The sequence below is a fragment of the Ostrinia furnacalis genome, unplaced genomic scaffold (genome assembly GCF_004193835.3).
Source record: "Ostrinia furnacalis isolate ACB-3 unplaced genomic scaffold, ASM419383v2 OfSCF5355, whole genome shotgun sequence".
NCBI lineage: Eukaryota > Metazoa > Arthropoda > Insecta > Lepidoptera > Crambidae > Ostrinia > Ostrinia furnacalis.
The window spans coordinates 20,923-38,464 of record NW_021135594.1 but is presented as its reverse complement, the minus strand read 5'-3'; the positions used below and the strand labels follow the sequence as shown (position 1 = coordinate 38,464).

General features: G+C 38.8%; 2 protein-coding genes across 2 annotated transcripts; both read right to left on the bottom strand.

Moving 5' to 3' along the window:
* Positions 1-4,959: 4,959 nt before the first annotated feature.
* Y-fb (yellow-fb) lies at positions 4,960-11,612 on the bottom strand. Its single transcript, XM_028315886.1, has 9 exons — positions 11,387-11,612; positions 10,600-10,758; positions 8,857-9,027; positions 8,379-8,495; positions 7,668-7,844; positions 7,292-7,455; positions 6,671-6,854; positions 5,913-6,015; positions 4,960-5,160 (listed from the first exon to the last, which is right to left on the bottom strand). Exons 1-9 carry the CDS (start codon positions 11,517-11,519, stop codon positions 5,109-5,111), a joined length of 1,260 nt encoding a protein of 419 aa, XP_028171687.1. The 5' UTR covers positions 11,520-11,612; the 3' UTR covers positions 4,960-5,108.
* Positions 11,613-14,252: 2,640 nt separating this feature from the next.
* On the bottom strand, positions 14,253-17,342 carry LOC114360984 (gelsolin-like; the record flags this gene model as incomplete). Its single annotated transcript, XM_028315875.1, has 5 exons — positions 14,253-14,373; positions 14,860-14,967; positions 16,000-16,062; positions 16,689-16,874; positions 17,235-17,342. Coding segments are annotated over 4 exons (459 nt in total), but the record flags the coding sequence as incomplete, so codon positions are not given.
* Between the last annotated feature and the right edge of the window lie 200 nt (positions 17,343-17,542).

The window sequence follows — 17,542 nt, the reverse complement described above, 5'->3', positions numbered from 1 at the left end:
GCAGGAAGGCGCTGGATGCAGGCCGCTACCAACCGGGCGATGTGGAAATCATTGGGGGAGGCCTATGTTCAGCAGTGGACGTCCTGTGGCTGAAATGATGATGATGATAGATTACTTGACAAAATTTCGATATTTAAACCAATCACCATCAATCATCAACCAGGATACCATAACCTACTGTCATCATCATAATCATCATCTCAGCCATAGGACGTCCACTGCTGAACATAGGCCTCCCCCAATGCTTTCCATGCTGCCCAGTTGGTAGCGGCCTGCGTCCAGCGCTTTCCTGCTACCTTTATGATGTCGTCGGTCCACCTTGTGAGTGAACTTGAATTGAACTGAATTTTTATGTAACCCCTTTGAAAACAAAATTCCTGTTATGTGTTACCATATGGGTCACTTAAAAAATAGGGATTGATGGTGAAAAGGGGCATTATTCTACTCTGCCGCATAGTAGCATTTATCTTTGTGTGGAATTGAAGCCTTATCTTTCAAGTTATGTAGATATTGTTATTATTAATAACTGCATGCCTTTCATAGTAGCAGAAATCTTGTAAATCCTCATACTATCCGTTCCCTATAAGTTTTCCACTGGCGATATGACGTCACTCGAAGGGAATCGTCTATAACTTTAACAAACTATATTTAAAATATTTTTTATTAATTATTATTGATAAAAATTGTGTATTTGCGTAAAAAAGACACATTAATTGCGTTTAATCACTAACTAATTGCGTTTAATCGCGGTTGGGAGAGGGGGCGCGCATTCCACGGACCGGCAAACTTAGCGCGAACGGGTACCTAGTACTTGCCCGTCTAGTATTTTTGCATTTTCTTCTCGTACCCACTAGGTACTTCTATACCTATTTATTAATATTATTTCTATTACTACCCTACTTTGAAATTGAGTGGGTAGTTTACTATCTTAGGTAGGTAATATTGTTTTTATTTACAACGCTCGTGCATCTCACCAGATGGAAAGTGATGATCAGGCCGAAGGTGGAAGCGAGCTTCACCCGGAATCCTCAACCACAGAGGAACTGGCTATCTTACTTCCAAATGACTAAGGCTGAGTTGTACCACGTTGTACCAACTTACTTTAACCGTAACTATGTCTATGACAATAACCGGTGTTTCTTGTATGGTTTTTGACTGATTTTTGACATTTATTCAAGTTAGTGAGATGCTGCAAATCTGCCTAACATTGTTGTTATGGAGACAAACTTAGGTAAGATGGTGGTAGCTAGCCAGGTGGACTTAGAACAAGCCCTACCACGAACCAAATGGAGCAGACATTTTTGCCCCCACTGGGAATCGAACCCGGGACCTCTGGGTCTGATGATTTAATTAAATATTAATACGTTTGACCGCCAATGAAAACCCAACCAGTGAAGGTCAAGCTTGTCCCGGGGTTACTACTGGTTAATCTCTGAAAATGTAATAGACAGACAGACAGTCAAAATTTTACATTCTACAATATTAATATCGATTTATTGATAACTAACTGGCTTTCCGCCCGCGGCTTCGCCTGCATGGAATTTTGTCTGTCACAGAAAACCTATATCGCACGCGTCCCTGTTACAAAAACCGGGACAAAAAGTATCCTACGTCCTTTCCCAAATTTCATCAAAATCGGTTCAGTGGTTTAGGCGTGAAAGCAAGACAGACAGACAGACAGAGTTACTTTCGCATTTATAATATCAGTTTAGAGTAAATATAGATATAATTCTTGAATGAAGATAAATAAAATCAGGTCATGATTTTATGCAATCAATTCAAGATGTATTTGTCAAGGTATTTATTGATATGAAGAAATATGTTGTTTACAATTATTTTAGTATAATGTAAACATTAACATTACAATACATACGATAAATATATATTTTTTACTAAGTTTCCTGTACTGTATGTACACATTGTAATGATATTTTTTTCTTACAAAAAATATTGCCATACATTTTTTTCAAAGATTATTAGTAACTAGCTTTTGCCCGCGGCTTCACCCGCGTGAAATTTAGTGTCACAGATCGGCATAAATTAGCCTATACCTATGTTAATCTGGGTTACAAACAATAATACTGTAAAGTTTCAACAAAATCCTTTAACACCTTTGCTGCGGCAGTAACTTTCTAATACTTTCCATTCCTTCGGTACAAGGTCAGTAAACCTGGTATTAAAACTTACATTGTGGCGGCACAAGGCTTAAAGACCTTGTAATATTTAAGATATATTAATTTTATTTTTGGCTTCATGTTAATAGATATTGTGTTTTTTTTCTTTGAATATTAATAATAATGCATTTATTGACATACACCTGAAGGCGTTCGTGAATAACTTGTTTAGTATAAAAATTATAGCTATATTCAAAATACAAGGCTTATGCACCCTGTGCTGCACTGAAGTAGGGAAGTCTGGTGGGTATTCTAGGGATGTGAAATACAAATATCGATAGTTTAAATTAAGTTTTAATAAAAAAATAAAAAAGTAACAAACAAAGATGTTTTAATAATTTAGTCTCAATATTTTACAAATAAGACATACGTGCATAAATACTTAAATATTTAAAGAAAACATATTATTTAATAAGATTTAGTCACAACTTGAAATGTTTGTCACGAAAAACATTATTTAAATTAGCAATAAATCGTGTAGCAAATTAAATTATAATCAATTTGCAGTTTTGATTTTGTTTGTTTCTCTTGACGCCATGTCGACATGTGCGTTTCTTACGAATGCGAGGCAACACTGGCTGCACGAAGCTAGCGTGGGGTGCGGTACCAGGTGCGCAGGGTACAAGGTGCTTCGACCTGGTATCGCATTGTGAAGAAATTTTATTACTTCCGTGCGGTACCAGGTCTAAAAACCTGGTATTAAGGTAGGTACATCATTAGATTCTATTTTAAGAATACATCATAGATATATATTCATCACTTTCCTACACCGGACCCAATTGAAGTTACACCTTTCGCACGACAAGGAAGACTATAATTTTCTTAGCCGCACGGTAAGCGAGACGTACACAAGGTCTATAGACCTGGTTTCGCACTCAACGTGTTAAGTAGTTTTTTCATGAAAAAGTAACACACATCCAGACATCCTGACATCCAAACTTTCGCATTTATAATAATATAAGTTAGGACTAGCGGCCGCCCGCGACTTCGTACGCGTGGACCCCGTTTAACCCCCTGAGGGGTTGAATTTTGCAAAATCCCGTCTTAGTGAGCACCTGCGTTTTAAAACGAACCCCCATGCAAAATTTGAGACTCCTAGCACTTGTAGTTTCTGAGATTTCGTGATGAGTGAGTCAGTCAATCAGTGACCTTTCGCTTTTATAGATATAGATTTGTATTGCACAAATTCTAATAGTCCCCTTAGTACCCTCGTGGTAAGCTAAATATGCTTGTGTCACGAGTGAGCTCACCACAATAGTCAAGCGACGGTGGGATTCGAACCCGCGTTCCTCGGATCTTGAGTCGGCCAGTCCGACACCTTCACCGTTCGGCTTCTAAATAAACTAAATTGAGACGGTATACGGGACTATTCCCACTTCTCGTTCCCACCACTGCAACTTCTGTGTAGCCAGGATCTACAGCTTGACCGCCACAAAAACCCAACCAATGAAGGTCAAGTTTGTCACGGGGGAAAGTTAAACTGTCATTGGACCCGCAACGAAATTAATCAGAAGAACATAGGAGGAGTTCGAAATTAACCCACTTACTCCTACCAGGCGTTATAACACCGCTAAAAAGTAGTTCGGAATATCCTCAGATAAATTATAAAAATATCGAGAATTTGTTTACTGTTCCTTGTATTTTCTCTTCATTACGAATCAAGCTGTAATTGAGTATGTTCGATATCGCATATTTGCTTTATTTTGTTAGTTTTTTATTATTTTGAATTCTGTTATTTAGTTTTGAGCAAAAACGTCTAATAAAAGGTAAGATATTTCATAAACTTGCTAGTAATACCTCAGATTATACTAGTTATTATTTTTACAAGCTTTATATTGACTTCACTTGTTAGTATGTGTGGGACAAATCTTGCAACTGAATTTAAGACCACTTCTCCTCAACCGATTGTGCTGAAATTTGGTATACTTATGTAAGTACGATGACAATGCAATGTTATGGTACCATTGAGCTGGTCTGATGATGGAGTCAGGAGGTGGCCATAGGAACTCCTAAACGAAACGACGGAATCGCATCGAGTTTGGGTTCGTTGGATTTGTCTTTTCGAGCAGTTTAGTGCTAGATGATGTCCAGGGTTNCTATCATTTAAGTGACCTATGAACACAAAATTCCTGTTATGTGAAAATGGGCTTTAGGCACAGAATAAGTAATACATAGTACCTACCAAGGTACATTTTTTTTTATCCACAACGAGGAAGCTCTTGGCCTGTATCTCACCTGAGATCTCACTTGATGGTAAGTGATGATCAGGCCGAGGTGGAAGCGACTTTAGGCCTACTTGTAGTACCTACTTAGCCTACTTACTGATTTATCCTCTATTTTGTTTTTACCTGTTGCTATTTCGTTGTTTGGTTGGATATACCCAAACCTGCTTTGTTCTAGTCTAACCCCAGGAAAACTGAATAAATAATGTTATTTTAAGGATTATCTGTGTAATAAATAGGAGGTAAAACCTATTTACTTACTGTTTACTTATTTACTTACCTATACTAAGTTTAGGGAGGAAAGACCCAGGTATTTATATTTTGCGGGACTATTCCCACCTCTCGTTCCCACCGCTGCAACTCCTGTGTAGCCAGGATCTACAGCTTGACCGCCAATAACCCAACCAGTGAAGGTCAAGTTTAAATGTCAAGCAACGAAATTATTAATCAGAAGAATAAATATAGGAGTTCGAAGTTAAGGTTCGACTTGCCCCCAGAGCAAATGGGGGTGAACGGGATTTTAAATAAAAGGTTTGATCGATTTGTTCTTTATATATTTAGAAATTAGAATTATTCAAAAGTCACTGAGATTAATAAAAACTATCAGCCTATATTAGATTATTCATTAACAGATCACAACTTTTAGTAATTATAATAAAAATAAAATAAAAATATAAATAAATCGTCAAAATTCATAATTATTAATTTTTCTTCATTGATTTTTCTCGCACGGAGTTCCTCTGATCAATTCGTGTATTTTGTATCTGAAAAAAAAAACAACCAAATTGAGAATCTCCTTCTTTTATTGAAGTCAGTTAAAAACAAATTAAAAATTTCCTATAGATTAAGAGCTGGTGAACGCCAGACCTAGTACTTCATTTTATAAGCTGAAAGTTTGTCAGCGTATGCTCCCAATATAGGATACAATGTTGGTGAATCATGAAGTTTGGGTCATCGTGGCTTTGGCAGCTATCCTAAAAAAACTGTCTTGCAAGGAGTTGGAACTGTCAAAACTGCCTGGCTGATGTGGAAACAACTTCTAATCATTGCCCAAATATTATACATAAAAATCAGATTTTATGACCCAAACTTCATGATTCAACAACATTATATCCTATATTGGGAGCATACGCTGACAAACTTTCAGCTTTTATAAAATGACGTAGGTCTGGCGTTCACTAGCTCTTAGTCTACTACTGAAAATAACGACTGCTGACAGATTAATTTTCTGATAGTTAGGTAGGAAAAATATTGAATATTTGAAAGAGTTTATGATACTAAATAATTTAGTTTTCCTGTAGTTTTAAAGATACTGGAAGGAGATTAAGCTTTTTATTTCTACTTTTAATTTTCACTTCATTGCACGAATGGGATTGTAAATCGTACACTGAGCGAACATAATGCCAATAACTATTTTCTACCAGTCAACCATATTGTTCAGTTACTATAAGATCTTAAAGTTTCGTATACAAAGATAAAAAAACAAATTAATATTTTTTCTTTCTTTCTTTTTTACCTCTGGATGAAGAAATTATCTTTATCTTGGTGCTGGGTGTTGAAGATGAACCTCGGTATTTGATTGGTCAGGACCCACAGCTCATCGCCTGATACCTTCAGATCTGTGGAAAAAATGTTTGTTGACTTAGGTATACACGAATCATCATCATCATCATTTCAGCCAAAAGACGTCCATTGCTGAACATAGGCCTCACCTAACGATTTCCACAAAGGCCGGCAGGTAGCGGATACACACACACGAATATTTATATAGAAATAGATGCATGAATAAGTTTGTTTGTAGCAAGCAATCTCTTTATTTTCACTAGAAGAAAGATACCTAAACTTGTTCCTGAGTGACACAGACATACGCTTGTATTCACAAACGATGCTTGCTTAATTGAAGCAGCAAATCGAAAGCACAGCGTTGAATAGAGCTCTGTGATTGGTTCGTGTGTCACCCTGTGCGTCCACTGTGAGACCTAATAGTAATGTTTGTGAGTACGGGCGTGAGTCAAAATTAAAGTGTGACTTAATCCAAACTTATCATCGTCAGGTCATTTTAGTCCATTGCAGGAGGACGACCCTCTCTATTTTACCAACATTAAAGCAAAAGGGTGGATTTTGACCAACACTCCTCACATTGATCAGACCATTGGGGATTCAATGAATTACTAAAACTTTATTTATAGTTAAATCTTGACTCTCTTGAAACTTTGCTTGGGAGTCAGTCAGTGTTTTAATTTAAAAGTTGTAGTTAAACTAGTAATTACCTACCTGAAATGTAAGCCAACTTCTCGCTGTCCTGTGAAGCAATGGCCACGGTCTCTGGTGACAGCTCGTCTTTGACATTCCAGCACAAGATGGCGTCCTGTGCGACGTTGGCGAAGAACATCACACCAGTGTCATGGTGGACGTCATGGGATCCACTCTGGGAGTTGGCACCCCGGTCTCCAACTAGCTAAAAGGTAAAATCTATATTTAAAAGCGAAAGGTCACTGACTGACTCGACTCACTCATCATGAAATCTCAGAAACTACAAGTGCTCAAATTTTGCATGGGGGTTCCTTTTAGAACGTAGGTGCTCACAAAGAACGGATATTACGAAACTCCACCCCATGAGGGGGTAAAACGGGATCCACGCGTACGAAGTCGCTGGCGGTAGATAAATCGTTTCATCCACGAAGACGTGCCCCACCAATTTTTGGTCGAAGGAAGCGCGGGGTGCGGGGAGTTTGATCCTAGCAATCCGAGCGTCATTATTGTAGTGTGCGTGTGCACTCATGGATCATTTAGCGTGTACCGATAACACTCAAACATTAGCGGAGAATGGTGGGGCGCGTCTTCGTGGATGAAACGGTACCATAATGATTTCATCAAAACCTGTTTATTATTTACCTTAACGTGACCTTCCAAATCCCCTTTATTCTTCAAAACAGCAGTATCCACAGAGAACTCCTTGGTGGAGACGAGAGGGTGGTAGTATGCTGTCCTTCTTCCTTCATCATCGGGTGATGAGAGAGCGATGCTGAAGATCCCGTCTTTCCAGGTGATTACATGTCCTGTTGATGACGTTTAAATCGTAAGTCAAAGGGCAATCGTTGTAAAAATTTTGTCATTCGTATTTTTTACATCCGAGCCATTGAAGCCAATGATGAAAGAAGACATCTTTTAATTTGATACATGCTTTATAGATATATAGATTTATAGAAAAACCAGTGATGCATTTGCAGTGGACGTCCTATGGCTGAAATGATGATGATGATAAAAATACCTGCAGCAGTAAAATTCATAGCCTGTTCTTCGTGTACAAAGCTAGGGTGGCTCATCCTCCAGCTCTCCTTAGTTTTGAGGGAGAACACCACCACTCCCTCTGTTGCTAGGTCGTTGATGTAGGCGAAGGCATCCGAGCAAGCCTTTGGGTCTACATCTACTGCTATGGAAGTTAATCCTGTAATGAAGAAGATAAATTAGTGCATTTTAATATTATAATCAGTGCCCTGAAAAGGCAGGATAGTTAGAATATAAATAAGAAAAGACTTTAATGAATGACACAGTAACATTTAAAACAGGGCAGGACTCAGTATTAACACTAAAAACAATGGTAGGAAATACTGTGCATTACAGGCCCCCGCTCATTTTAAAAAGAAAACAGTTGAAACTTAATAGTCAATGGTTAATAGTCAAAACTGTTTAAAAATGCAAAAGTCAAAATCAATTCAAAAGAGTTTACTCGTAGTGTAGATAGATAGATAAGTCAATAAATCAATATTAGTAAAAGTTCTGCCAAACCAACGCGATCACACGCGATCATCCGGCGTGCAGCGATGGCGAACAGACATCGCTACACGCTGGCTGATCGCGCGTGATCGCGTTGGGTTGGCCGAACCTTTAGAGTCAATTTCTTGGTCGTGTCAGTCCCTGAATGCTTTGAAGCTTTGGTGTCGAGAAGACAGAAGAAACTCATAGAGGAAATCATTCTCACCTGCTGAAGTCCTTTCGTTGACTATGATGGACGGGTCCAGTTCATGTCTCAAGATCTCCTTATTGGTTCTGAGATCGAAAATGATGATGGCTGGTGGTTGAATTTGTTTTCTTACCCCTGAAAGATTTAAATTATTTTACACAACATACGTAACGAAATCGAATCATAAATGAGGAGATCCGAACGAACTAAAGTCGCTGACATAGCCCGAAGGATTAGCAAGCTGAAGTGGCAATGGGCAGGGCACGTAGTACGCAGATCTGACAGCCGATGGGACAGCAAGGTTCGGGAGTGGAGGCCATGTAACGGAAAGCGCAGCTTAGCGTAGGACGTCCAACAGCAAGGTGGACCGACCACCTCATAAAGGTAGCAGGCCGCTACTAACCGGTGTGGAAATCATTGGAGGAGGCCTATGTTCAGCAGTGGACGTCCTGTGGCTGAAATGATAATGATGATGATAAACTGTTGCCAGACTTACCAGGTACTTCCAAATGGCCGGTGTCAACCATCCACAGCCTGTGACAGGCGTCTACCCTCGGTCTGTATACAGATACGAACTTCTTGATGCTTTCATCATCAGGGTATGGTTTGAGGAGGGGAGAACTGCCTCCTCTCTTTAATTCTACGTAATTTAGAGTCGAAGGTATTCCTGTAAAGATTTAGTATTTACAGATCGTTTCATCCACGAAGACGCGTGCCACCATTCTTCCGCTAATGTTTGAGTGTTATCGGCAAACGCCAAATTATCCATGAGTGCACGCACACTACAATAATGACGCTCGGATTGCTCGGATCAAACTCCCCGCACCCCTCGCGACCGAGACCAAAAATTGGTGGGGCGCGTCTTCCTGGATGAAAAGATCTATATCGGTAAGTTAGAAAATTCTTTGATTCTGGGAATTATTCACGAATGTCGATGAAATTTTCGCTAAAATTATCTTTCACCTACGAATTTTAACTCGGTAGGTAGGATGCAAACGTTTCGCCGGCAGTAATATTTTGACAATGTTTATTGAGATAACTAAACACCCGATGCTTGCTTAAGCGAAGCGGCAAATCGAACGCACAGTGTTAATAGAGCTCTATTATGATTGATTCGTGTGTGACCCTGTGTCACGCGCACTGTAAGACCCTATAGCAGTGGTTCCCAAACTTATTTAGTCTACTGCCCACTTTGAGAATACATTATTTTTTAGCGCCCCCCATTTTTGTAGTCAAGAGTCGAGCTCAATCGATGTCTAAGAGTCCTCTAGATGACGCCTCCCAAGCCTGTAACCCACACAAGGGTCCCGATTTTTTTTCTGGGTCTCTTACCGCCCCCTTTAAGCCTGCAGCGCCCACAAGGGGGCGTTATCGCCCACTTTAGCTTAGGGAAAGACTGCCCTAAGTAATGTTTGTGAATACAGGCGTAAGGCTCAAATATTGTAACATCAACCCTCAGTGGCGGCGTAAGGCGTAGGCGACGTGGGCCACCGCCTACGGCCTCGCGGAACAAGGGGCCTCGCGCATCAAAAATGTTGAAACATTGACTATTAAATATAAATTATTGATAGCTAAACAATGTAGATAATTTTTTTTTCCAAACAAATTCAGCCATAATCAGACACAAAATTAAGCAATAACACGGTTTTAAGTGACAAACATTATTCTTTGGCGCAAAATTCCTTTAAAAATAAACACTGAATCAAGAAATCAGAAACTGACAATGAATAGACCATTGACCCGTTTTTTTTATTATTTCATAAAATCCGTCTTCAGGTCGCCACAGAACAAGGCCTCGCGAAATCTGTCTTGCCCACATCAAATTTAGGTCTTGCCCCGCCACTGTCAACCCTCCCCAGCTCGTCTGGCCAGTGTAGGGAGTGTAGGCCAATTCCTCCATTTGCCTTTCCTAAATTAGAGAGGGCCGTGGTCCTGCAGTGGAGACTAAATGCCCTGATGATTAATGATTGGTTACCTACTTAAACTTTTGTTTTGTCTCCTGTCATCCGCTTTGCACCGAGGGAAGACGAATTTTAAATTCCAACTCCTATGTTCTTCTGAAAACTTTCGTTGCGGGTCCAATGACAGTTTAACTTTCTCCCTTGACAAACTTGACCTTCACTGGTTGGGTTATTGGCGGTCAAGCTGTAGATCCTGGCTACACAGGAGTTGCAGCGGTGGGAAGGAGAGGTGGGAATAGTCCCGTGATGATGATGATAAGTACTGTTATCCCACTTACCATATCGTCTCCTAGGCACGGTGATGAACACTCTATCCCCATACACTTCGAACCCTATGGGAACGTTGTTGTTTTGTATGAAAAACTTCTCAGAATCTTCCAGTTCGTCATGAAAGTGTATGACATCTGGTTTGTATTCATAATCTGTGCTATTGTTGTCTGAAAATAGATTTAAATCTATAAATACTGAACCAATTTTGATATTTAAATGGGCCTTCGACGACCTCATAAAGGTAGCAGGAAGGCGCTGGTTGGCCGCTGTCAACCGCACGATATAGAAATCATTGGGGGAGGCCTATGTTCAGCAGTGGACGTCCTGTGGCTGAAATGACGATGATGATGGATGAAATGGGACTAAACCTTCTATCAAACAAAAAAAAAATATTGGAAATCGGTTCATAAATTGACCAAATCTGCGCCGTACCGAGAACCTCCTCTATTTTTGAAATCGGTTAACACGACGTTTGAGTTTGAAAAACCGGGATAACAACTATCTTATGTCCTCTCAAGGTCTAAAACTACCTCCATAACATTTTAAACAAAATCGGTCCAGCCGTTAGTTATGAAAAATAGCAGAATTAATGAATAAGACGCAACAAACTCAGTCACCATTGTCTGCCAGTTTAAAAATATAAAAAAGTAGGAAGTTACAATACAAGCAAGTTACTTATCACGCGTTCCCGTTGATAGAAGGTGGCCTTATTAAAGACTCATACAGCACGTGGCAGTTTTAAATATATTTCTTTAGTGGAGACTAAAATGACCTGATAATTAACTAGTTTCTTACATTGTACACCTCCAATCTTATACCCAATTTGCTTCCACGCCAAAACATCGTTATATCTTCTATTGTCATGGTATTTATCACAAAAAACTAAACACACATATAAAAACACACAAAGCACTGCTAGTTTGTCCATTTCGTCTTAAAAACAGTTTTTAAAAAGATGTTTGTATTGGCACGGCGTTCGTAGAATTCGTTATGGTCATTTGCGGTCGTTTTTAAAGTCTGCTGTCTACACATGTTTATGCTATATTAAAATAAGTATTGAAAATATAGTGGGTAAGTTTGACAGCTCAAAAATGGTCTACTACCATCTTACTAATATTATAAATCCGGGCCTTTTCAAGGCGAGAGTGAATAGGCACTTACAGGGCAGATATGTACCATCCTAGACTGCATCCCACTTAACATCAGGTGCGATTGTGGTCAAATAACTGTCTTGTTATGCATAAAAAAAATCGAAAGTTTGTGTGGATGTCTGGATGTTTGTTACTCTTTCACGCAAAAACTATAAACTAACTATAAACTACTGAACGGATTTTGATGAAACTTTACAGTATTATTGTTTATAACCCAGAATAACATAATAGGCTTATAATTTATGACGATCTGTGACAAACTAAATTTCACGCATTGGCATTAATTTGGCAAATAATTGGCAGGTAGCTCTTAAAAGTAAGATAGGTCTCCATACTTAGTTGATGCTTATTGTCCGTGTTGTATACCTATTAAGGGAGAGTCCGCTAATTTGGACCAGTTTTTTTCAATCCCATTTTACACATAGTTTTCTTTTGTTTTTGCTAATGTCCATGGTATATAATAAAAGATACATTATTCAACTTACTATTTCATAAGTATTAATTAACATGATTGTTGTATATTTAGCACAAATCAACAAAGTACGAGTTCAGAGCTTCGGTCCAATTTAGCCAACCGGTTCGATAATTTGTACCACAGGGTTACTAAATTGGATTTCAATAAATTTCAAGCCTTTAAAAAAACTATGGCAAAATATTATACGATACATTGTTAACAAATTAGGAAACGAAGAGGAACAGTAGTTAATAACATAGACAATCGATATTGTTTTACACGTTATCACTATTTTGAGTACAAGTTTTGTAATTCCAATTATCGTAACGCACACATTAATCTACTTTGCCAGTCTTTTGCTTTCATTTATTGTTAGTCAAACATAACTACGCTATTATAACTTCAAAATATGATTTACTAAAAAAAATTTCAAAATCCTTTGGTAAAGTTCCATACAACTTGATGTGGTACAATTTAGCCGACTAGGTGATAGTGCTTTTAAAAAATCGGTAAAAAATATAGCTTGTAAATACCGAAAAATGTTTCAAATAATTGTAATCCACACTAATTTACGCTTCTAAATAATATATTAGAAACACCCTGTGATTAAATTTAACAAAATTACAATCTAAACATGTATTGTCAAAAGTTACTTGAAAACAATGAAAAAATACTTTTCAAAATAAAACACACGTGTTTGTTGTCACGGCAAAAACCACATGGCCGATATTAATTGATTTTAGTTGTGTATCGCTGAGTGTTGCAATTACAGACATCTTTACGAAATATGAGGGTGGTACAATTTACCCGGCGGTACAATATACCGAACTCTCCCCTATATTTTCTTAAACGTTAACAAACCTTTGTTTTGTCATCCGCATTACACTGGAGGAAAGTCGACTTCGAACTCCTCCTATGTTCTTTCGATTAATTTCGTTGCGGGTCCAATGACATTTCACTTTCCCCCGGGACAAACTTAAACTTCACTGGTTGGCTTATTGGCGGTCAAGCTGAAGATCCTGGCTACACAGGAGTTGCAGCGGTGGGAATAGTCCCGTACCTTATGTAATTTTTTTATCCACAACTAGAAGCTTTATTTTTTTTAGAAGCTGTATTTTTTATAGCGCTCATGTAGACTAAATACCTTACGCATATTTTTTATCTGTCAATGCCATTACTCCCGAAGACGCGAGTTTTATCTGTATTATCAACGCAATAAAGTTATTTATCTAAAATACATCATTTAAAACCAGTTTTGTCGCTAGTTTTGCAAGAAATTACATTTTTGTCACGGTCAGAGCGGACAGACTTCTTGGCGGGAAAGTGAATCGTCATGTTTAGTACTAGGTAGTTTTTAAATCAAATCAAATCTTTTATTAGTACTAGGCCCTTTCCAGAGCGCTTATACACGTCCAAATGGCTTGCCCTACCACCACTTCGGGACAAATTATGGGCTGGTGCTGAGAAGTGGTGGGAGGATTGATTTGTTAACCGTCTTCAAAAAGGAGGTTATATGTATGTTTTAAGGAGGAGGTTCTTTGTTTTTAAGACTTTAACTTCAGACTGAGGTATAATACCCCAGAATAGGGATGTTATGGATATGTAGTTTCAGTTATGGATACGGTTACGGATATAGGAATAATATTATACCGGTTTTGGTTACGGTTACGGATATTTTTTTATTTCGGATATCAGAATATTTCGGTTACGGTTACGGATATCTATGCGATATGGATTATCTGTGCTACAGAATGTAATGTGCAATAGTTGAGCAACACGGTTCATTCATGGCCGCACACTTTAAATTACATCGAATAAAAGTAATAAAAAAATAAAAATTGATACTAGATGGCATTATAAAGGTAAATTAGGCTGTTATGCCTTTACATTAATTATGTAATGCTATACAAAAAAAATATTTAAACTGCCTACATCCGAAACTATTCGAAACTTTTGAATCGGTTACGGTTACGGATATCCCACATATCCATGTTCATGAACATCACTTACAATAAAGGTATCTACTGTAAGGGTTGGTAAATAAAGAACAACAACATTAAATTAATATTTATTGTATAAATCTCTGGTCATGATTATTATTTAGGTTTTTACAGATAATTTACTAAAAACTTCAGATTTTGATTGAGTATTTTTCTTCACAGGCGATGATTTTGTACCTGGAAAAAGAAAAGAAACAATGTTAAAAATAATACTTTTACTTTAAAAAAGGAATAAACGGAACCTTCAAGGAATCATTTAATTTTCTTGTCCTTCTGTTTTGTAATTTTTCACAAAAAATAGCGTGCAAAATTAAAATCAATCATAACTTTCACATTAACTAAAAACATCTGGTTTTCAAGTTTTTTGTCTTTTATGATTAAAAACTCGAAGCACAATTTGTACTTTGAGTTAATGCACTTTATTAATATTACTCGTGCACTTTATCGAATCCAGTCTGTTGTGAGACATGCCGCCGTCTCTCCACGTGCTAAAGTTTTTCGATCGATTTCTATTTCGAATGTCAGTTAAACTACAACTTTACTTACTTAACTTAGACCAGTCTATTGTGAGACATGTCGCGCTGTCTCTTCGACTCTCCGCGGGCTAAAGTTTTTCAAATCGATTTCTATGTCGAACGTCAGTTAGTCTACGTACTTACCTACTTAGTTTCAGACCAGTCTGTTGTGGGACATGCCGGTGTCTCTCCACGTGCTGAAATATTGCTTGAAGGCCGCGGGTTCGGTGCCCTGCGGTATCTTCACTACGGATACCTAGAAAATAATTTTCATTTTAGTTTAACAAATCAAACTATCCAGGGCGCCTGTTCACGTCCCAAATATAACTTGCATTACCACCACTTTGGGAAAACTTCGGACACTTAAAATGCACATGGGATAGTTTTTATCCTGATTTTTGGAAGGGCGAAATGCCCGCAATCAGGCCTGGCTCACTCCGCGCGGTACATCCGATAATTACCTACAGCGAAGCGCCCCGCCGGCGGGTATTATATCAGTCGAGTGTCACGCGCGCGCTTGTCAGGACGCTGGCGTGCGTTGTAGTATGATTATAATTCTATGATCGAAGTATTATTTAAAAATGGACATAAAGAGAAATAAATATTGTGCGGCGTTCGGGTGTTTAAATTCGAAAAGTAATCTACCGGATTTATCTTTTTTTTTCGCTTCCCAAAGATGCTGAAAGGTATGTTGGCCATGTAGGTAATCAATAATTCTTAGGATAGTATAGGAACCTAACCTACTATGAAGGTTTTCCATAATGAATGCATACTTACCTACATACGTACCTCATTACAAATAAGTAGATTAATTATTTTTTCATTAGACAGCAACCCTAATAGCGTAAGAAGAGTTCAGAGGCACGCGATAGAAAGAGACAAAACTTGTAGGTGAATAAAATTGTAGGTACGTAGTGCTGTGCGAGCTGAATTCCACTGTATCGCGTCGTAGCAAGACTCGCATTTATTTAAATCGTCTTGCGGAGTAATCCTTCTGTACCTGTACTATTACTTATTCTGTGCCGCAATGAAGAAAGTAATTAAATCGAAATAAGTTCTTTTATAAAAAAACTATTATTGACTTAGCAGTGCTACCTGCTAAGTCAATAATACTTTTGGAAGGAAGGAAGGAAGGAAGGCGCTGGACGCTACCAACCGGGCAACATGGGACGCAGGCCGCTACCAACCGGGAAACATGGAAAGCATTGGGGGAGGCCTATGTTCAGCAGCGGACGTCCTGTGGCTGAAATGATGATGATGATGATTATTATTATTATTATTGACTTACCCATTTAGGGTAGTTCTTAGATGACAGGTATTCCTGTGCCTTGTTCACTGCTTCAGTTTTTTCCTGAAAAATATACCCAATTATGAGTCAAAAATCAGAGGCAGAACAGAATCAAATTCAAGTCAGGGAAACAGTCACTACAGTCAGTTTGAGTTAGTCAGAGTCTGAGTCAGCCAGATATAATAGAGTCACTGTAAGCCAGGAGAATCACCTAAAGTCACAGCCCGACTCAACTAAAAACACACCCAAAGATCCTGGGTTCGATTCCCAGTAGGGGAAACATTTTCGGATCGATTTTGTTGATGGTAGGGACTGTTCTAAATCCGCCTGGCCAGCTACCACCATCTTACATTAGGTCAGTCATCATAAGTCAATGTTGACAGCATTGTTGTGTTCCGGCAGTAGGAGATAAGATAGCCAGTTCCCCTGTGGTTGAAGATTCCCAGTGAAGCTGGTGCATGGAACATTTGTGATTTTTGACTTTGAAGCCACGATAGCAGAACGGTGAAGAGGTCGGACTGGCCGACTCGTGATCCGGGGAACGCGGGTTCCGTCCCCGCCGCCGCCTGACTATTGTGGTGAGCTCATTCGTGACACAAGCATATTTAGCTGAGTACGAGGGGCTAATGGGACTATTAGTAATTTGTGTAACAACAAATTACTAAAATTCTTTAAAAAAAGAGCCTTACCTTAGCCGAGCATTGCTTTCCGACCCACACGTAGATACTACCGCTGACAGTGTCCAGGATGTAGCAGTCTTGAGGCTTCAACTGCTCCTGCTTTAAGGGCTTCGGTAGAGCGGTCACCTTGACCTTGCCGGACGATTCGGACACTTCTGAGAGGACAACTGACTGCTCCTCGCTTCTTTCGAAGGTCTGGAATTCATATTAAACTAGTTAAAAGATGGACTCCTCCTATGTTCTTCTGATTAATTTCGTTGGGGTTCCAATGACGGTTTAACTTTCCCCCGGGACAAACTTGACCTTCACTGGTTGGGTTATTGGCGGTCTAGCTGTAGATCCTGGCCACACAGGAGTTGCAGCGGTGGGAACGAGAGTAAGTAACAATAATCCCGTATAAAAAGATGAACACTAATGGATAGACGACTTCATAAAGGTAGCAGGAAGGCGCTGGATGCAGGCCGCTACCAACCGGGCGATGTGGAAATCATTGGGGGAGGCCTTTGTCTAGCAGTGAACAGTCATAATTGTGCTGAATGATGATGATTCTATTACCTGGTCATCACCACCAGCGTTCTCTTCGGGTACGCTGTTCGGAGCACCAGATCCTAGAGCTGTGAAGAACTTCTGGACATCCACCTCACTGGAGTATTGGTCTGAAATAATTTAAAATAAAATGAATAAGAATAAGAATAAGAATAAGAATAAGAATAAGAATAAGAATAAGAATAAGAATAAGAATAATTATTGAGGAGTAGGTACAAACATGTTGCAATATGGGGTACGGTGTGAAGCCGCCGATTTTCCCTAGGTAGGTATTAGTTTATTACAATAGGCTATGTCCATTATTATTTCTATTTTAT